General features: G+C 40.7%; 1 protein-coding gene across 2 annotated transcripts in view; it reads left to right on the forward strand.

Moving 5' to 3' along the window:
* Window positions 1-3,794: 3,794 nt before the first annotated feature.
* Window positions 3,795-22,459, forward strand: part of sema3fa (sema domain, immunoglobulin domain (Ig), short basic domain, secreted, (semaphorin) 3Fa) — a 65,256-nt gene continuing 46,591 nt past the window's right edge. For both annotated transcript variants that reach the window (XM_086086446.1, XM_086086447.1), the window contains exons 1-2: window positions 3,795-4,042; window positions 7,595-7,745. In XM_086086446.1, the coding sequence (XP_085942572.1) occupies window positions 7,634-7,745 (112 nt within the window). In that variant the 5' untranslated portion in view covers window positions 3,795-4,042; window positions 7,595-7,633. The remainder of the gene's footprint in view (window positions 4,043-7,594; window positions 7,746-22,459) is intronic.

Here is a 22,459-nt window from a genome sequence, read left to right on the forward strand (position 1 = left end):
AGAGAAAAAGGAAAGAAAGCGGGCACGGATACGGAGCAGCAGTGATAGCATTCGACTTGGCCAGTCCACTGACTGGAACTGGGAAGTTTTGGGAACGAGATTGAGCTGTCTGTTATTTATTCGCGCTCAAATCTGGACGGGGCCGAGCGGCGTTACAGATATATGTGAGAAAGTGGTTTGTTTGGGCGACGGGACCACCCTTCAAACGCAAACGCCCACCTGCACGTGTTCTGCTTTTTTGGCGTGTTGGCGTGCGACCGAGCGTGATGACTTTTCAAGATCAGCCGAGATTCCAAGAAGGAGAGAACATATCAATATCTCCTCCTGCTGAGCCCGGTGTGTGTTTGTGTGTGTGTGTGTGTGTGAGAGAGAGATTGTTTCACACAACTCTTTGCTGCTATCAAGGGAAATTTAACACATTTAATGGCAATCATGATACATTTTTTTTTCTTTTTTGGCCTTCTCTGCTGTGGACATCAAAGTGTTGGAACAACAATTTCATCCCTGTCTCTGCTAGATGTTTTTCCAAAATGAAAGTTAGGCTATTAGAATGCATGTACATCTAATTTAGAAATGTTTATCTGTGAATGTGAAATAAAATTTTAAAAAATTGACGTTTGTTGCCAAACTCAGCATTGACCATACACAAAACTAAGTACGGCGACAACTGAGGGATTTTACCTATTCCGACACCACTGCGCAAACTAGTTCATTGCATGTAGATGTGTTCAAATTAATCGATTCATCGACAAGTAATTGATTATCAAATTAGTCAACAACATTTAGACCCATTGTTTAAATGAAAATAGTCAAAATCTTGTATGGAGTATGTATGGATGTATGGATAGATAGATAGATAGATAGATAGATAGATAGATAGATAGATAGATAGATAGATAGATAGATAGATAGATAGATAGATAGATAGATAGATAGATAAATAGATAGATAGAGAGAGAGAGAGAGAGAGAGAGAGAGAGAGAGAGAGAGAGAGAGAGAGAGAGAGAGAGATACCTCGCTTGCTAGCTAGCAGGCTAGCTAGCTAGATAGATAGATAGATAGATAGATAGATAGATAGATAGATAGATAGATAGATAGATAGATAGATAGATAGATAGATAGATAGATAGATAGATAGATAGATAGATAGATAGATAGATAGATATTGCTCAATTGCTATTGTTTTTATCACTAAACAGTACTACTAATAAACAACAATAATTGGGGATAAACAGTAATTGGGGGGAAAAATGTTTTGTAATACTCTTATGCTAAATAAAACTTTATCCAATAAATGACAATGACATTCATGACCTAAAAACTGTGTAATTCAGGGCCATGGTAAATCGAGAATGTGTCCTGATAGTTTTGTCTTTTTGGCAGGCCCTTAAAATCATTACACCGTCTCGTGCATAGCTATCAAATGATCACGTCAGGCTACAAACAAACAAAAAGCCTTTGCACGCCCCAATCTTTCATCAGATCCGGTCCAACGGCAAATGTTTGAAACCCAAGCTAGTAAGGCACATTTATGGAATAATAAGCATGCGTACGAGGCGTCATCTGCGTTGTGCACCGACAGGCTGGGAAGCAAAATAAGCCCGTGTGATCAGGCGAGGGATGGGGTGAGATTAAAAGATTTAAGGCTCCATTTGTTCATGAATATCTGAGGCCAGAGCCGGTGAAAAGCAGGCAGGTTTTGGAGGTGTTGGGAGGAAATGACCCTCATCCGCATCTGGTTGTTGTTCACAGGTTATATGGACGACATCATGTCACATCATAATTCAGTGCATATGACCCATGTTGAACGTGAGAATATTGCATCAGTCAAACTAAACCATTGCCGGAACACAAACGAGTCTCACGAGTCCCGCGTTAAATGTTTGTTTATCCTACAAATGAAGTCATATTTGAATTGGACACACTGCATTGTTTGAAAACGCCGAAATGTCCCGTGCACCTTTTACGCCATCCATCTTCCGCTTGGCCCGTCTAATCGCCGACGACAGAGACAAAACGCAGGAGGAAATTTAAACAAATGACTTTTAGCCTCTGGTTTCTCCACGCCGGTTCATTTCAACACTCTGCCACCTTCTGGAGCCCGCATCATAATGACTTGTAAAACACACAGAGGTTCTATTTCACCAGGTTCTCACACACAGTCCAAAGCATTTGTCCACACCAACAGGGACCATATGACCTGGGGGAAAATTATTATTTTTTTAAACAAAAATCGTTTTTTTTCTGTCTCACTTAAGAAAAATATGACATTGCCCTTTTTCAAAACAAATTTTGCTCTTTGTTTTTGTTTTCCCTTCTAGGATTTGCTTTATTTCTCCTGATACATGCTTTTAAACATTTGTAACCCCATAAAATGTCTGTTTACCAAGGCTTGAAATCACTTTTTTACGTTGAGGAGCAATTTTGCTAATCAATGAGTTAATTTCAGGAGCAAATTACACATTTTGAGAATCAATTTTTTTGCAGGTTAATCCCTGGGACCTGAAGCAAGGGTTTTTATAAAACAATAAACATATGACAATATAATGGGGGGAGGTTTGAATGTAGGGCTCATTTTAAGTGGAAAGCAAGTGGCAAAATGACCGCCCCTGAGATGGATTTTAAAAACAACAACAAACTCAATATTAACTCATTCACTGCCATTGACGGCTATGGAGGTCAAAAATTCATTTGAACTATTTCTATTAATTTAACTTACTTTTTTTTTCTCTCAGAAAAAAAATAAAGAAAAAAAGTTTACAATTTTTCCCACTTTTGTTAAGAATATGAAACCTAGAATTTTTATTATTATTGTACATTTAGAACAGATTTTTTTAAATTATGATTAAAAAATCGCTTAACGCCCCTAATTATTATTTTTTTTTTTATGAAAAATAATAACAATTACTTAAAAAAAAAGATTATTTAATATTTGGAATTTTTCCAAATTAATCCCATGACTTCACTAGTTAACTCACGATTAATCACAAATTTTATATCTGTTCTAAATGTACAATAAAAAAAATTGTTCTAGGTTTTCATGCTCTTGTTGACGTCTATAGCCGTCAATGTTCAGTGAATGAGTTAATCAGAATACTGTGTTTGGACGAGCAGGACTGCATAGAACTTATTGTAAAGCAAATTTTGGGGTTGACTTCACCAACTTTAAAGCAGTCAAAATGGTAAACTATATTAAATTTTCATTCATGCTAAATCTTCAAGAAAGATTTTAAGGATTTTATCGAGCTCAACAAATAGGAAAATTATCTGAAAGTTGACTATAATTCAAAATCTTTGCAACATGAATTTTTAGGACCCATAACTGGGTTTGCCTTAATATTGGCATTTTTAAGGGATCATCTACTATTGGCAAATTATTGTTATTCACAGCCTGGTCTTGATCCCTAATAGTTTTCTTAATAGTGGGGCGTAAGTAGGCTACAGTACAGTTTTTATGCAAGCATTAAAAAGTCAATTATGAGATGTCCACTTTTGAGGAGTTTACAGTTCTATTCCCCCTGGAGTACAAGAAAACACACTGCAGTCTCGTTATATTTTTAATTTTGGGGCGGATACGGATTGAGGTAGGTGCCCTCCCCCATGGGTGTGTCCACGGCCGGAGGGGAGTGGGGGTGGAGGGGGTCTCTCCTCTATCCACCTGCACACGCCGCTTCCCAGCCACTTGAGCGGCGGAAGCCAGTCCGTGTCGAACCCTCCCCTCCCTCCTTCTGGATCAGCTCATTTGCTTTCGTTTGCATCTCTCCCCCCCCCCCCCCCCCCCCCCCCCTGCGGTGGAAAGTACACAACTATTCACGGAGGGCACTTCAACTTCAGACGGTCAAGTTCAATTGAATCCATCTGAGCTTTGTTGGACTCCGGCCGGAATAACCGAGTGGGATCTGCGGAGGACACACGCCGGCTGACGACTGCGTGCGTCCGCGCACAAACGCTCCGAGGACACCCGGGTGCTGGATGGTTGTAATTTTATTTTGATTTTGGACCGCTTCTATCGCGACCTGCTTTGGACCTACCTAAACGCAAGGTAAGAGGACAACAAATAGTGAGTCGCTTTTCTGCATGTTATGTGTCGCGAATCGTGCAGCTTTGAGGCAGATGCGCTTTTAAATCAACATTAGACGCCTGCCATGCGGAGAAAATGAATACACGCCACGCCATAAATCTTATTTATATTACAAGTTGAGTCCTTTATTTGGTCCCCTGAGAGCCTTTTGATGTTTATTCTAAGCAACAGGCTCCTGTGTTTTTATACTGGAGCTGGCACTAACTAACACGGGTAGGCTAAATTTACACTAATCTATTGCGGAGCTAATTACACCGGGTCCTCGCTTTACGACGTTCTTGCCGTAGTCACCACTTGACACAATAGTAAAGTCATAGTAACTGTAAATTGTACGGAAAAATTAGATCTTAGTCGTAAAAATAAAACAGCCTGCTGTAATCAAGTTGAAAACAATAAGAATGGCGGTGAGCAGACCTTTGCAAACTATTTAATTGCGCACGTGGAATTGTCAAATGTCTACCGTAGTAAATCCAGGACCTCGTCTAATTGACATGCATGGTAGGCTACTCTGTTTACGATGGAATGCCATTCACGTAGGACCGGCATTGTAACCCGAATAATTGTATGGAAAAACACCTCTTGACTATAACCATAAAACAACCAAATGAAAACCGTTCAGCAATAACTGTGCGATGATGTAGGCCCGCTGCACAAAGTAGTTAATTGGGCGTTAATTGGTCCGGATATGCACAGTTTGTAACCCCGGGTTTGTATGTGGCTATGTCAGAGCAGAGGGCATAGTTTATCGCTAACATTCGCTAATACGAGCAAAGTCATAATTACAATACCGATAAGCAATTAGATACACACACAAACTAGGCCGTAAATGATGACTAGCTCATTTGCATACTGTTCTTAACCGCAAAATGTCATATGTCAGGTTTATCGTAAACTCAAGACATGACATTTGACGGCTGTTGTTGTGTTGTCATTTCTCTACCAGCCAGCAAACCCCTCGAACCTATTTCCTCTATTTACCTTATGTCCCTCGACTCTGTCTTTCCATCGCAACCCAACCCGCGTAAGCAGACTTTTCTCGCTTTGTTTGGTTTTCTCTCCATGAGATACCTTCTGTTGTAAAATGGCACGATGAAACAAACCATTGCTTTGACTTGACTTTTGTTTACATGTTGTCCATCATCCACACAAAAAAAAAAAGACAAAAAAACGGACAAAGTGGACTCAGTTGGTGGACATGTGGTTCGTGTACAGAACTCCGAGCCAGGTGACTTTAAAAAAAAAAAAAATCTCGGTTAAAGGTCTGCTTTGGAGTTTTGCCTCGGGGCCCGCGGCGTGGAACTTGATCTTAAACCCTGACTGACAGTTTGACCTCAGACTTGGAGACCCGTGTCTCAGTATCTCGGTGTCTCCGTGTCTCGATGTCGTGCCAGCGTAAATTACAGCTCCCAACGCCGAGGTACGCTTGTTTTATTGTCTCCTCGTCCTCCGCGGCGTCTTGCCAGGGCTGCGGTTGGACGCCGTCCACCGTCCCAACATTCAGCTGACCTTAGCGTGCTGAGCCCTTCGTGCCACTCTACTCGTACGACTCAAAACGAACGACCGCTTTAAAGAAACACAACAAAAAACGCAATGTATTATTACCATTGCGCTTGCTTGATATGTTGACAAGCTTCATCACAGCAGGTTTGTTTCCGTATGCGTGCGGGGCGTCGTGCAGGGAACAGCGGGAAGCGCCGTGGGTGGTTGGAGTCGAGAGAGGCTCTTTGCAAGTGAGAGGTTCATCCCAGAATGTAACCGCAGCCAGTGAAAGCCCAGACATTGGCAAGCCTCCATCTGAAGTTGTGAAAAAAAAAAAAATACGCTGGTCTCCAGCAACAAATATGCACGCCTTAAAAAGAAATTCAGATTTAGACTCGGGTTGAAACGTTTCCCGATTAACAGCGATCGAATTACAAACGGTTAGTAGTATTTCAATTTCAAATATTATATTCACGTTGATACGGTATGAGAGTGATGTCGTGTTAGCTACTATTTTTTCCTAAAAATAAAAAAAAAGCATTTTCTGGCATTTTTTAATCTTTCGAAGATTCAGGCTCCTCCCCAGATAAGGATGTGACTCGTTTGTAACCGCCTCATTGTAAATGTAGCGGGTATGGTGGGGTGCACGTAAACAATAAGGTGGACTGGATTCAATTCGGGTATCCCTGACTTCCGTCCTCAAGTAGCACACAAAGCTCGGTCCGTAGCCTCGAACAGGAACGTCAAACAACTGGATTTAAGTGCTTGAGTTGACAAAAAGGCTTTTAAAGACGTGATATGGGCAACTTGAATGTACAAGAGTGAATATTGTCAACTCAAAATCCACTTTTAAATCGTATTAATATTGCACTTTATTTAAAAATTGCTCTAATGTATATTACTTTGATCAAAAATCTAAAATGTTGATAGAATTTTGTCAATTATTTCAACGTGTTACAGTTCAAAATCTATTTGATTTGCTTTATTGTCAAAAATGTGTATTTTCTTGATCATGCGTAGGTCCCGCTGCTATTCAATTTACCACTGTCACCTCAGGGTTTTTAAAAATAATAATTCTTCGTGAATGCCTGAAAATTCACTTTAGTTCTGACTCTCAAATATTGTACATCTTTTTGTAAAAATCAAATGCAGTACGATATCCAAACACGATACGATATTATCACGATATGAAGCTCACGATACAATAATTATCACGATATTGTGGGGAGGTGTCAATCTAAAAAAAGGTCACAATATTAAAAAAACAAAACAATATTGTTCTTTTGTACATAAAAGCAATGCCTATAAACAACCTACAATCTCTAATACCACATAAAAAAAATATTGAGGCACTTACTTGCTAATGCAAGCACACATTGGGTTCCTTCACATATTGACTCGTTTCACAAGCATATTACGTTCCGCTTCATCTGACCGTTAGCGTGGATTCTAAACACAGAAGAGCCAAAACATACCTTGTAAAAATTTAACGGCACTAAAAAACTAGCCACCAGAGGGTGCTAGAACTGAACAAATAGAAATCAAAATGACTTTTTTTAACAGATGTGCTGCTTTTAATAGCGTGACATAACGAGGACGATATTGTGGCAGTTTTAATATCGCGATATCACGATATTGCCGTTAACGTTACGTCCCTAGTGGATAGGCCGGCCTGCGAATATCGGAAAATGTATCATTGGCAGCCAAATATTCACGTTGCTAGACGACCGACAGTCAAAATATAAATGTTGGGGAAAAAATCGGCGAATACTGTCGGTGAATTCGTAGATGCTAAACCGTGACTATGTCCATTAACTCCAGTATATATATTATTTTCTTTTCCTTTTTTTTTTTTCTAATTTCCAACCATGATGATTTTGGCCATGACAACGGTGATAATTACCTTTTTCAAACCAGTTTTCTGTGCTTCCCAGGCACAACACGTGATTAAACGCCGCCTGCCAACTTGACGCAAGTTGGTGTGGGCTGAGGTTCCGGCTCATTGTCTCACGTCCATCCATCTCTGTCCCTCAGCTCCCGGACTCTCCTCCCCCTCGGTTAGAGAGAGAGACAATGTTGCGGGGCAGCCTGTGTTGTCTGCTGGCCCTGCTGGCCTTGTCGTCCGCGGGGCCGCCTCCAGCCCTGGAGCCGATGTCCGCCCCCAGGATCTTCCTGTCCTTCAAAGGTGAGACGACATCGCTGTGTTGGTGTGAGATGCTGCTATGTGGTTTAGTTAGGGCTTGAGCACCAGGTGTTGTGAAGGCCTTCTTGGAATCGCTATATTTATGATTCATTTGGCTTTTTTTGGGGGGGGGGTCCTTAATATGTGGCCTCCAAACTTAAAAAAAAAAAAAAAAAAATTCAATCAAAAGTGGCTCCAGGAAAGTGAAACAAAACACCCTAACACCAGTTTCACCAATCGACATGAAACGGGTGGACATGTCTATCATAAAATGTAAAAAAATGTCTCAACGACCCATGCAGGAAATGGAAGAGGAAGTCGGCCATTTTGGTTCGAAGCAGTCGTTTCAGGTGAATTCTAACGTTCATACTCAAACTCAATTCACCAAAATGAATGCCAATCGGAAGCAGGTCTTCTCGCTAGATGTCAATTGTAATTGACAAGGTTTTGTGCCTACGAGTGTGAATTTTTTCAACACACATTTTTCACCGGACAAAAACTAGACTAAAACCCTAATTAATAAACAATAACTGGGAATAAATCAGTATGCATTTTCTCAGTCCTGTGCTACGTGCGCCTCCTCTAACCTCATGATTCACAAATGAGTGACGGCAAACTAATGTTATATGCGACATAGCTGGTCGCGACACGTTCTTTAAAAATATATTTTTGTATAAAAAAAATGTTTTAATCTACTTGGGTGGTGGCCAATTTACTTGTGTGGCCCGCCCAAGTATTAACATGGTGTGGGAAAATATTGTAACGTCAATCCAACGGTTATAATGTTCCAACAATAATGTTAATCCGACCGCTAACCAATGCTGGCTAATTTACTAGCTCATAGCATGGAGTCATAGTAGCCACTTGTTGATATACTGTAATTGTGTGTCAAGTCATCAAAAAGATGAGAGAAAATTTGATGTGAAATAGTTTTATATCTCCTGACAAAAAAAATAAATATATATATATATACAGGGGTAAAATGATTATCCTGACAAAAACTTGCCTAAAATGTCGACAGTTTTTGTTGACCTAAACGAGACGAATAAAATTATGTTTTCTTGGACTAAAATAAAGACTAAAATGCTAGATTTGTAGTTGACCAGCTATGATAAAAACTAACAAGCGTGATTGAAACCGGACTAAAACTGAGACAAAATTGAAAAATGCCGGATAAAATTAACACTAGTGCCTAATCCATTTAATGAGGGAAGAACATAGCATCATAGATGATGATCATTTTGAAGGTTCCGATTAAAAACAATCTGCTTACAGCTTTATTTACAATAAAAACATTTCTGTCTGTTTATTGATGTTATTGGTGCCAGTAGAGTTCAAGTCGTGACACGTATTTGTGTCTCAGTGCAATTCTTGACATGTTGCTGATAGTCCTTTTGAAATCTAGAGAATATGGTATACACCCCCCTCCCTTTTTTAATGGCTTGGCTGCTATTAGTTGTCCAAACAGGCCTTTTGTGTGGCCTCGGCTCCCTTCTGAAATCAAGTCCGATTTCACACTTGGCTGGGCCCTCACTCGGGCCGACATCCAGCATGTTATGAATGTTTGCCAGTTGCCACATGAGACCTTCTCAGTGTGTATAAGTACGCATGTGTGTGTGAGTCTGCTGTTAAAATTGGTTACAGTGTTGTAGTGATGTGTGGCAGACTCCATTTTGTTGATAAGCTATCAGGGAAAACTGACAGTCTTTTATAATGTCATATTAGGTGGTCGAAAATATAAGAAAGGGGCTTCTTCGGGGCCATCAAACTAGTTCAGGCTAAATTACAGTGCCTCTGCTGGTCGCTGCGAAGTACTGCACGTAAGACATGGATAATCAATTCTCTCCAGAATTATTCACCATCAATTAACTCATTCGCTGCCATTGATGGTTATAAACGTCCAAAAATCATTTCAACTATTTAGTTTAACATTTTTTTCTACTTTTGTCAACAAGAGTATGAAAACCAATAATTTTTTTATTGTACATTTAGAACAGATAACAAATTTGTGATTAATCGTGAGTTAACTATTGAAGTCATGCGATTAATTACGATAAAAATGTTTTACTTGACACACCTAATTTTTAATAATCATCTCGTCAGGCGATTTAATTTTTTTTTTATTGCAATTAATCGCATGACTTCACGAGTTAACTCACGATTAATCACAAACGTTATATCTGTTCTAAATGGACAATAATTAGTTTTTCTAGGTCTTCTTACTCTTGTTGACAAAAAGTGGGAAACAAATTGTTAAACTAATAGAAATAGTTCAAATGAATTTTTGAAATATTTAGCTGTCAATGGCAGTGAATGAGTTAATTATGCTCGTCTATAGTGGGGCTCACAAAGTAACTGGTTATATGGATAAAATATCACAATACACTTATTATGCAATAATTCATATAGCGGGACTAATTCATACAACATTGACTGAGTGTAGAGTATATCAAGCACACGTATTTTTCTGTGATTTGTTTCTTTGTGCTCCATGTGTGCATTTTAAGCTCTTTAAAAGGAAGGGCTTTGTCAATTGAGGTTTGCTCTCTCTCTTCCCGTCTCCCTTTTTTTTGTTTACTTTGTTTGTTTTGCCCTCGTCATCCCTCGCATCATATTGTGTTTCACTAATCGAGACGGATCTGACGCGCTACCGCTCGCACATTTGCATGCTTGAAAAGAGATCATTTATTCTCCCTTTTTCGTCTAATCAAGTTTTGTTTTTGTTTAATTAGTTTCCGTCGTTACTTCATGCATCGCGGCGCCACCTCGCATAGATTGAAATGCCCATAAGCTGTGCGCTGACTAATTGTATTGTTTTTTTTGCGCCACGCTGCTGGGAATAGCTCTGAAAAGGTGCTTTTATTTATTTTTAATGAGCGAGCATACTGAACTAAATAATGGGGCATGAGGTTTGACAATTTGGTTGTAATAAATATGACATGATAACAGACTGAGCTCGTTATGGGAATTATTTACGTTTTGATAATAAAACCTTTGTCCCTTGCCTTTTGCTTTTGCCTGTTCATGAAACAACTCATGTAAAGGTTAAACGGTAGTAGCACATTCGACTTTCCACGGATCATTTGCATCGTCTGACGCCGGTAGATGAAAATATTGCTGCTTTTGGCACAAATCCCAAATCGAGGCTCGAGAGACGTGTTTTGTCTTCGCCTTTCAAATCTTTGCACTCTATCAAAGCAAAGAAAAACAAGAGGTTAGATACAGAACTGCTGTGTGTGTAATGTTTTCCGTATCAGTAGATCCCCTTCCCTTGACAAAGGATTTGAATGACAAAATAGGTCATATATGTCCTGTTTTCATTCATCTGTTCTCTGATTGGTTTATTCCAGTGGTTTTATATCAGATGTATATTTTCCAGAAACTCGACATATTGGAAAGCTTAGGGATTTGGAACATTACAATCTGGCAGAGGTTGGATTTCCACTTCATGGTTCAAGCAACGCAATTCGGATGCGAGTCAAGACAGGATAACAAAAGTGTCAAATCAGATATGCTCAACTCAAAATCGGGCTTTTTTTCAAATGGGGATATTTGATGTTTATCGTAGATCTGCCAGTATGAGTGCAGCGTAAACGCACAGCCTCGCCAATGCCAACTTGCCGGCAATTGGTGAGATACACGCTACGAAAAAAATATCGATATCTCAATATTGGCCCATGCAATATGCATATCGCAAAGACATGCAATAAGTTTCATATGGAATTGTATGCTTTTATCTGAATTTGACCAGTCGGCCGCTAACTAAAATGTGCACTGCCATCCAATAGTTGAACTTTATCGAGATGGTAATTACAATGAATTAAAGCTACTGAATGTAGAATATTCCATTTTGGATCGCTGCTGCTACCTGCTGACGAAAAATGAAACTGCACTCACATTAATTACGCCACATCCGCAGACAAGGCGCGGGAAATTCTAACCCGAATCCAGTCTGAAAACTATTAGCCAGAGGCATGCAGGAGTACCCATTGTGAACATCTAAGGTGTTAATCTACTAATTAGAAGGCATTTCAGTCATAAATGGTCAAATAAAAAGCTTATTGTAAAGTTCCATATTGCAGCTTTAACTAAGAATATACTGAGTTTGCTCATTTTGCTGCATAAAAAAAAAGTAATTCATTCATTAGAAATTAACATTTTAATTTCTTTAGATACATGTTAAATATCACAATAATATCGAAATCGCTAATTTTAGCAACTATATCGCAAATCGCATAATTTTCCAATATCGTGCAGCCCAAGTACACACACATACAAACTTGTTTTAAAAATGCTGAAAAATATTTAATATACATTTACAATGAAAAACAGGGGGAAATTGGGGGGAATAAATCCCAAAAATGTTATTTAAAAATAAATAAATAAAAACGAAGAAGAAAATAAATCCACCAGATGTCATTTCAAGTTGTAATATCACCATCCACCACTAGATGGCAGATTTTGTCAAATCTTTGAAACGGCAAAAACATTCTTCAAAATTTTAATTATGATTAAATAAATATTAAGAAAATGGATGAATGGATGGATGATAATAATAAATCCAGCCAAAAAGACCAGCTAGTAAAAAATACATTCATAAACCTTCTTGTTCAAAGTCAAAACAGTACCCAAACCCTGGTGGCCTTTTATGAGTATAACACTCGAAAAAAAAAAAGCCTTGTTTTAAACCAACAATGATCATTTAGTCTTCGTCGCTTGCGCAACTTTAAGCGCAGGCTGTTATTAAGTAGCGCCATAAGGCCACACAAAAGGGTAAAGGAATGTCCATTCAGCACATGCAGGGTTACATCATCAACTAAAATCCCGACAAGCTCTAACAAACTTCCTTGAGTAGCCTTCATCATGATGCAATCACAAATTGGATGCGCACGCTGACAGGACTGGATGCGCACTTTTGTCGGTGCGTATCACAAAGAAAAAGAGCCTGACTTAAGTTAGCTTCTCTATATTTACCTTGAAAGCAGCTCTATAATCACACACTATTTTAGTGCGCACATCTCGGCCGGGGTCGCGACCCCGCCAACAGAAGCTCGTCAGAGTCGAGGTTAACTGCCCTCAAACTGTGGGAGAGTGGCGACATATTAACAAGTAATAGCTTGTTACTCGAATCCTCGGGCCACATTTGAAAGTGTTTAGCGTTGTTTTTCCTTTAGTCGTTCAGAGGAACACCTGGGTACAAGGTTGGTCTCGCTGAGAAAAAGATCTCATTATTCTCAAAGGGACCCGCTCAAGGCTAAAATGTTGGCGTAATGCAGGTGGTCCTCGGTTTACGACCGTACCATTTCGTGTCGCTAAACATGGCAAGCGAAAATATTACAGACGTTAGCGAGATGCTAAACGCGGTCATTCCGTCAGCGCGTTGTTGTCCTAATCCATAAATCCTCGCGTCACTCAGTAATGCCATGCCATGTAATTGATTGCCCGTATCATCAGGCAACATGGCCTGTTAAACTTAATGAGACAGGACGACCAGTGACTGTGGTTCTATGATAATAGCAGCAATAGATTGGCATTAAGTGTGTTTAACACATTCACTGCCAAAGACGGCTATAGAGGTCAAAGATGGATTTTACCAGGCTGGCAGTGAATGAGTTAATATACTGTGACATCAAATTCATTTATTTTTAATGTCGTTTTAAATATTGTTAGCTGTGATCCTATCAATCCTGGACAGTTACGTGGTTTATTTGTCAGCTGGTAAAAATAATTTATTTAAAAACAATTTTTTTTTACTTTCGGCAATTTTCCGGCAGTTGGGGCACATAAAAAATACAGTCAAATAACAGGAACTTATTCTGACTTACTTCTCATAAAAATACTTTTTTCCCCCCATAAATAAAATACAGTTGGGGCTGGGTATCAATTCAAATTTCCTCAATCGATTCAAGAGTTCTGTTCAATTAAATTTTGGTATTTTCCAATTCGATTCACTCAGTTCAATCCAATATTGATGAATTATAGAACATCGATTCTTTTTAAATAACAAGGACATGATTAAAACAAAAAAACTCCACAAACATTATATTCCAAATTAAATTGAGCAGAAGCATTAATTGCTCAAAGGATTTACTTATTAATGAAAATAACACGTGTTATAATCACTTATCAAAAAATTTTAAGAAAATACTTTTAAATTCACATAAACGGTAACTTTTAAGAAAACAGTAAGACACCAAAAAAATTGGCCTATAAAATTGTATTTTGTTGTTAATTTATGGGGGGAAAAGAGAGGTTCAAATAATCGATTCTTGGTTTTATGAATCGATATCACGCTTGATATTATCAATTCAATATCGATTATTAGATATTTTTTTTAAACACAGCCCTAGTCATTTCAACAAGATTTTAATTTTTAATTTTCAGGTTTAATTTAATGTTTAATTCGAAAATTTTTCATTATTATCACATTTCAAATTAGCTAGAAATATAGTAAGTAAATGCTGTATTACAAATAGTAGCGCTTAAAATTACAGAAATGTGCTATTCATGGTATCCTGAACTCACCATTTCCATGACTCACTCTCTGCATTGTCTCGTTGACATCCTCTGTGCACTTCTACCTGCCAGCTTACATTTCTCTCCCGCCTCCCCCCGTTGAATTCTGGAGCACAACGCAAATGTCAGCCTTTTTCACCATCCCTGTCCTAAATGCATTCTAATTCAGTGAAACCATAAAAAGGCTTTCAGCCAAAAATATTTGTCATGTTGTTTTTGCACACAAAGTTCCCCATGCTGTTCTCCCCTGCTGGCGTTGTACCTGTCGGCATCAACACGGTGGTCCAAAACTGCCCCCGCTTTCCCTTCCCTTTTGAAATCCCCATTAGTGAATGTCAGGGCCCTGAAACATGCTTCCACACAGCAACGCGGGGCGACTGCGGCACGCAAGCCCGCAGCAGTTATTACAAGACTTTGCTACTTTCTCTGTGGAGATAGAGGAGGAAGAGGAGGAGGAGGAAGAGCAGCGCATCCCCAACAACCTCTGCTCTGCATGCTGTCAAACTCGGATTATTCACAAGACAGAAAAAGGAGGCGACAGTGCTAAATATAGTGTCCTTTTCTGTCTGCTTCTTTCTGTTTGGTTTTTTTTTCCCCCCACTGCTTTGGCGGCGGCGTGCACCCACGCCTCTCGCTCGGTGGCGAGCCCCGCCCACGAGACTGGTGCGCTTTTCCTGCCAAGCTGAGCTGTCCAAGAAGGAGATGATGGTCTCTAAAGTGCCCGGGAGTTTGCTTGAAATGGTTACTGGGTGCAACAACGGCACACGGACTGGGCTAACCCGGGATGTCGGGTCGTGTATTTTGTGCCGTGTCATATAAAAGTGACGACAACAACAACAAAAACATCGTTGGATCTTTGAATTCTTGAATTTTAAGGGGGGTAAAATTCCTTGAATTCTTGAAAACTTGAAAGGACAACAAGGAAATAACTTAGTAAGAAAGTAAAATGATAATATACGAAAATAATATTAGTAAAAATAGTGCATTTTGGCCTCTAAGGGGCAGTGCGGTGCCATTCATCCATGGAGCACACACATGGAGAAGAATGTTGTGATAGAGCTCTCTTAATATAATCCATTTTTGTTTTTGAGTATTGTTATGTTATCTGTGTTTACACAGCGTTTGTGTGTGAATATTCGTTATTTTGAAGTAGCGTCACTCCCGTAGTCGATGCTAATTTCCTGTTAGCATGTCAGTGGGATTCTACATTGACTTTAGCATTAGCGCTTGTTATGTTTTCAAAACGAAGCATGTCTTGTGTTAAAATATACAACGTGTGTAATTATTTTTGTTGTGTGTTTAGTTTTACAGTCAACTCCAACTGGGGTGTCATTAAGTAGTTTAAAGCGCGCTTGCTAATTAACTCATTCACTGCCATTGACGTCAAAACTTCATTTAAACTATTTCTATTAGTTTAACTTGATTTTTCACTTTTGTTAACAAGAGTATGAAAACCTACGGGGGGGGGATTATTGTACATTTAGAACAGATATAAAATTTGTGATTAATCGTGAGTTAACTAGTGAAGTCATGTAATTAATTACAATTAAAAAATTTAATCGCCTGACGCCCCTAATTTTTTAATAATCTTTTCTTTTTTTTATCGTGTCAGGCGATTAAATTTTTTAATTGTAATTATTCGCCTGGCTTTAATAGTTAGGTCATGATTAATCACAAATGTTTTATCTGTTCAAAATGTACAAAACATTTGTTTTCTAGGTTTTCATACTCTTGTTAACAAAAGTGGAAAAAATGTTAAATAGAAAATAGAAATAGTTCAAATGAATTTTTGACGTCTATAGCCGTCAATGGCAGCGAATGAGTTAATAACATCACAATAAATAACTAGTACACCAAAAACGTTTGAAACGATTTACACATTCACAAAAACGTGGCAGGGGTGTGTTGACTTTTTATATCCACTTTATGTATGGTGCCGAGTTTTTTTAATGAGTCTGTAATAGTTTTTGTGGATGATTTGTTTTGCCCTGACATGAGCTATCCTAGCGCTTCGCTGTTGTGTAAAAGGGGGACAACGCACAGCAGGGGAGCAGAAGATTGGCAGGTGTGTTTTTATAGATCAATATGTGGCAGACATGATTAAAAAAAAAAAGACTGCGGCTCCACCGCGCTACCTCAAAACCGGATCGCAGCCACTTGATTGTTTTTCCCAGCAACTCGTTACTTGATGCAGATTGTTATGTAGCCCGCGATTAACGTCAAGCGTCCACAGGCCGAGAGACGAGGATGACGGCGGTTGCGGTGGGGAGTGTGAGGGGCGAGATGGTAATGGCTTTTACAAGAGGTGGTTGTCTTGCGATTCAAAGTGACAGACTTTTTAATATTCATGTCTAGTACTTGTGGTTATGCCTTGTGTGTTTGCACAGCTTGTATAAAGCACTTTCTATATATACTGTACGTGACGCGACTTTGGCTCCGTTGCCATGACAGCGTCTACCTGTGCACTGTTTTGCCTTACTAGTAGCATGTAGTTGTCCTACTATTATGCCAAAGTTGTCTTACTAGTGAGGACAAAAAGAGCATGCTAATACATGAACCTTAAACTGAATATTAGCAATATTAAATAAATGTCTTATGGAAAGCTGTTTGAACATTTAATTTGATATCCTTCTTAAGCAGAGGTGGCAAATCCAGATCCAGAAAGTAAAAACCCTGCCACAGTTTGGCTTTAGCCCCTTGTGCTAGCTAGCTAGCTTCCTAGCAGGTAACCGAGCACCCGGGGAGCTAGCTATAGCGAGCTCGCTAGCTAGCACCCGGGGCTAAAGCAAAACTGTGGGAGGGTTTTTACTTTCTGCACCTGGATTTGCCACCTCTGATCTTAAAAGCCATGCACTAGTACCTCTTTGTCCTCACTAGGGCAATTACATGGTACAAGAGAAGCAAAATGACTAGGTGTTGTGGTGCTACTAGTAATGTCCTAAAGGTTGCTAGTGCATGGTAAGTACATACTAATTGGGCTTAGTGGTGCTACTTGTACCAAAAGTGGCACTAGTGGTGAGAAAACGTAACTACAAAGTAATATGACAGTCATTCTAGTAGTGCACTGAATTGTCTTACTAGTGAGGACAAAGAGTCTGCTAGTACAAATACTTTAAGGTGGAAATCAACGACATCAAATAAATACTTTTAAAGAAGATTGAGCGCACTAGTAAAATGATAGTACAGCACAGTAGTCATTTAATTTCACTAGTAACATGTAACTGTCCTGGTAGTTAGGACAAAGGAATACTAGCTTAATAAATGCTTAATCAGATTTTCATAAATAATTTATTTGGTATCCTTGCGGTCTAGCTTAAGATCCATCTTCTAGCAAGCTTTCACTCCTCCCTACTAAGACAATTCAGCACACTAGTAACATTATTTATGCTACTAGTGTCATTTTGGGTCTGCTAGTACCCAATTAAACCTTACTAATAAATCATTGTGCTTCGCTACTAGGCCCAACTAGTAGCCTGCCTACACTAAAATGCCTCTAGTCATTTTGGCTGGCTGAAACAACATAAGTGTCCTACTAGTGAGGACAAAGAGGTACTAGTATTCGCATCTCAAGATGGATATCAAGGATGTTGAATAAATGCTTTATGAAAAGCGTTGAATTGATTTGGTATTCTTCATATCTTTAACCTTAAAGTGGCACTGATAGGCCGAAAGTGATACTAGTAATTTAAAAAAAAGAAGTCACTATTAAGACACAGTGCACACAATATTGCAATGAATGGCCTTAATAGTGAGCTGTCACTCCAAGAGATGTGGCTTATAATCACGGCAGGCTTATTTCCCCCGGCACACAGAACGTCCCCGGGTGACGATGCAGCAATCGTGTTTATTAGACAGGAGCGATTTGAGAAAAGTTTTCGCGCGAGAAAAGTGTGACATTAGCTCCTTTATGTTGCCCGAGGGGAGGTGTTGGCCAGATGTTTTTTTTTCTTTTTGGGGGGGGGTTCCCAGGGGGAGTCGCAGCCTGGGCTGGAATTAAGTGGACGGCAGGTCAAGGGCACCTCTCTACTTGTTTACTCAGACAGCGATCATTCATTATCATTTGTCTGTCAGTGTCGGGATCTTGTTTCTGCCGAGCCGATGACCTTTTCCAACACGAGAGACGGAAGCCTACATTGGTTATATGTATGTTTGCAACTGGTGTCGCTTTAACACTTGGGCACAAACTCTAAAAAAATAAAAATAAAGAGGACATGCATGTATGGGGAAAAAAAGTGGAATATAGTTGAGGGTAAAATATGTGGTGTAATTCTTGATGGGGCGTCTAGGAAGTGTTATGGATTGTGAAAATTACATTTTCGGAATAGCGAAAAATTTCAGTTGAAACGCCAGTTGAGGCACTAAGATTCCCCCCAAACCCCCGAGTCAGGCAAAACATCTGGTCAATGAATCAAATGGATTTTATGACAGTATGAGTCAAATAAGTTATGCTTTTCTGGACAATCTGTAAGGCAATAAAAGCAGTTTGAAAAGATCATCATGAGCTCGTGGAGCTTTTTTTTTTTTACAGTTGATAAAATAACAAAAAAGAAAAGTGTGTGATGGCTTGATTTTGGAAGTTCCACCCAGCGATTAAGTGTTAAGAACACAATGTGTTTTGGATCGCCTTCTTTGACGAGCCTTCGGATAAGTTATGTCACTTTAAGCTTAAGCTTTTGCTGCCATCTTCCCGCTAGACCAAACCTAAAAGCTATTAGCCAATAAACTCCTCTGACTCATCTTCAGGTCAGCGTGGTTGTTGTGTGAAGTAGGTCACGTACAGTATTTGGACACACATTCTTCAGTGCTGACTGCAAAGGCTTGCTGGAAGCTAATCAGAGGGGAACATGTCGGTCATCTTGTGACAACAGGTGCGTGCGAAGAACCAAAGTAATGTCGCCTCGGTGTCCGATGAGCGTTTAGTGTGCAGCTATTGTTGGCATCTATCGAAGGAGATTTAATGCACCCGGGTTTGACTTGTGATAGGAACCGCAGAACTTGAAGTGGTTCTGCAGTCAAGCAACTTGGTAAGTCGCCCGAATTTCCCAAGCAGGAATGTGAATCGCCTACCGGCGGGAGGCCCCGGGGACGACCCAGGACACGCTGGAGAGACTACGTCTCACGGCTGGCTTGGGAACGCCTTGGGATCCCGTCGGAGGAGCTGGCTGAAGTGGCTGGGGAGAGGGAAGTCTGGGCTTCCCTGCTAAAGCTGCTGCCCCCGCGACCCGAACCCGGATAAGCGGAATTGAAGACGGAACGGAACGGAATGTGAATCAGAAGACGGGATGAGACACATCAGTCTGTGATTTTTGTGGGCAGGAAGTCCCCAGTTTATGACACGACCTACATGAAACGTTTTGAGGTCACATGAACTAGTTTGTAGGTTAGTGATCCACTGTAGGTACAAATTCAAGGTACGCAGATATCGTAGGGACTGAACTCTCGTAAACCAAGGATCCTGATCGTCTCGATACTTTACCACTCATGATCCTGATTCTTTTTTTACCTTTACTTAGAACAACTGTACCGTTTCCACAAATCTTTAAGAAACGAATGCATTTAAAATCGGCCTCCTAGAACCGACCTAGGAGGATCTTGGATCGGGATCTTATCAGGTTTTCAACTATCACAACCTTTCTGGACAAATTCTGTTCAACAAACAAAGGTTGAACCGAGACCAGGACGTTGAAGTTGCATCGGTTCATTTCTGTTGTCCCCAAAAGGACAAAGGCAACCACATTCTGGAACAGGAGGACATCGTAAATAACTAAGGAGTGGAAGAGGAGAGGTGAAGGCGGTCAGAGCAAGAGGAGGACGGGGAGGAAAATGCCAAAGGGGAGTTGCGTGAGCGTTAATGGACTGCAGGGCACTTGTGTCACTTTTGCGAACAGTCTACGAGAGGGAAAGCGTGTGGACGTACGGGGGAATACTGAGGACAGATTAAGCGTCTGTTTCCTATTAGCTGTGGATGAGGTTTGGTCGAGATGGTTTACCTCAACATTTGATGACTTGGACTCTTGCCACGGCTCCTCAGTACCCCCATCAATAGCCCCGCTGAGTTATCGACAGTTACCATCGTAGAAGGTGTTGTAAGCAATTTGGCTGAAGAAGCAAAGCCGCGATACAGAATAAAAGCTGCTATAAATATTGATTTTCAAGCAGTTAACGCCCCTTGGAATTTTTCTGATGTGTTTATGGGACGTGATGTGTTCTGGAGAGTATTTTTGAAAAAAGTCCCCAGACACACCCCTTCACATTGGGCCCCCAAACTGTAAGCCTGATGTCAGGATTTGCTGAAATACAATTTTGAGTATTGGATTTTAAAAAGCTGAACATAATCGGTCCGTTTCAAAAACTCAAAAGTCTCCTGCACTTTTATGGGAAACATCTCAGTCCCAAATGAGATGTCAGTTATTTTTTATGTTTTGGCAGGGGGCTGGCTAACCTCAAACGCTGCCTTAAATGTGTCTCAGGTGAGAGATGTCCGGCATGAACAAAGTCCTGGCAGAAGACCAGGATGCTGTCTAGCGACTGTGGGAGAAATGAGGCCTGACCATGATCCTTGGGGAGGTTTCAATAGTGGTGTCTCCGCCATTGGATTAAAAAGAGCTGGAACATTCCTGCTGCTGTCAGAGCCGTATTTCATCATATAGACTACAGTCCTCGCCCCCACTGTAATACACACAGGATGCTTTAATTGGTGAAAACGGAGCTGCAGTCAGATGCTAACGTCATTACCACCTTCAAAGTTTGAGGCATATATGCTGGTGGATAAATGCCATATCTGCAGTTCGACGTCCTTAGCTTCAGTTGGGTGGTTTTGCGTTAGCGGCTGCAGTTTCAGGCAAACGGCAGAGGTGGCAAATCCAGGTCCAGAAAGTAAAAACCCTGCCACAGTTTGGCTTTAGGCTCTGATGCTAGCTATCTATCTAGCTAGCTCCCTAGCAGGTAAACGAGCACCATGGGAGCTAGCTAGGGAGCTAGCTAGCTATCACCTGAAAGTAAAAACCCTGCCACAGTTTGGCTTTAGGCTCTGATGCTAGCTAGCTATCTAGCTAGCTCCCTAGCAGGTAAACGAGCACCATGGGAGCTAGCTAGGGAGCTAGCTAGCTATCACCTGAAAGTAAAAGCCCTGCCACAGTTTGGCTTTAGGCTCTGATGCTAGCTAGCTATCTAGCTAGCTCCCTAGCAGGTAAACGAGCACCATGGGAGCTAGCACTTGGAGCTAAAGCCAAACTGTGGCAGGGTTTTTACTTTCTGGACCTGCATTTTCCACCTCTGGCAAACGGCGACCACGTTTGAAGGTCATGCCTCAAAGGCAAGAACGGACAGAATACGACAGAACGTGAGCTTTCCGGACCTTGTTTTCTGGCTTCATGCACTGATGACCACCCTGATAATGTTCTGACTGTGGAAGGGAGATGGCCTCTCATGCCTGGTCATTGTGGAAAGCCGCATAGACTTGATGCCAAGATTTTCTCCATGCCTGCCCTCTTCACGCCCCTTCTGCCTCCAAGCTTTGTTCGCTCGTCCTGTTCTCAGGAACCCTCTCTAGGTGTCCCTGATGGCATGTTGGCACCACAGGTCCACGGCGTCTGTGCCGTTTTGCGTGTGAGCGCATGCATATGGATGAATGAAGAGTGGGAGGAAGGAGGGCCTCCTGTGTTGCCGTTGTCATTGTTGTTGTTTGTGTCGACGCCTCACTCATCCCCGTGAATGGACCGCATGGTCTCAATAGACGAGGGGCGTTTGTGTCGGCTGAGACCATCATTAATTTACTTCATTCATGCTGCCTGGGAAGCGGAGGAGGAGTGGCCTACAACGCTGGCATTGGCACTTGTGGAATCTAAAGCGGGTGCACACATACTGACAATCGGGCCAAAATTCAGCATTTTCCCTCCCTTGCGATCAAAGTCAGAAAAGACCTTATCGGTCTTCAGTTTTAACTCTCTCTCGGTGACCTGGGACCAATCGTCCCATAGACCAATACAATCTCTATGTGTGTAACCATCTTACCCATGCTTGTTCTCTGGCTTTCATTTATCACATCCTCCTCGGAAAGCTTCAAATGTCATTAATAAGCTCGCCAATGACGCCGATCTCCTCCGTACCATGATCGACGACTAGCCCCAAGAGCTGATGGGACCACTTGTCAAAACAAATGTTTGACGTATCCGGTGTTGATGTTTGTCGATTTTGTTGAG

This window comes from Leptonotus elevatus, chromosome 10 (genome assembly GCF_054856555.1).
Source record: "Leptonotus elevatus isolate MCC_2025b chromosome 10, RoL_Lele_1.0, whole genome shotgun sequence".
NCBI classification, from domain to species: Eukaryota; Metazoa; Chordata; class Actinopteri; order Syngnathiformes; family Syngnathidae; genus Leptonotus; species Leptonotus elevatus.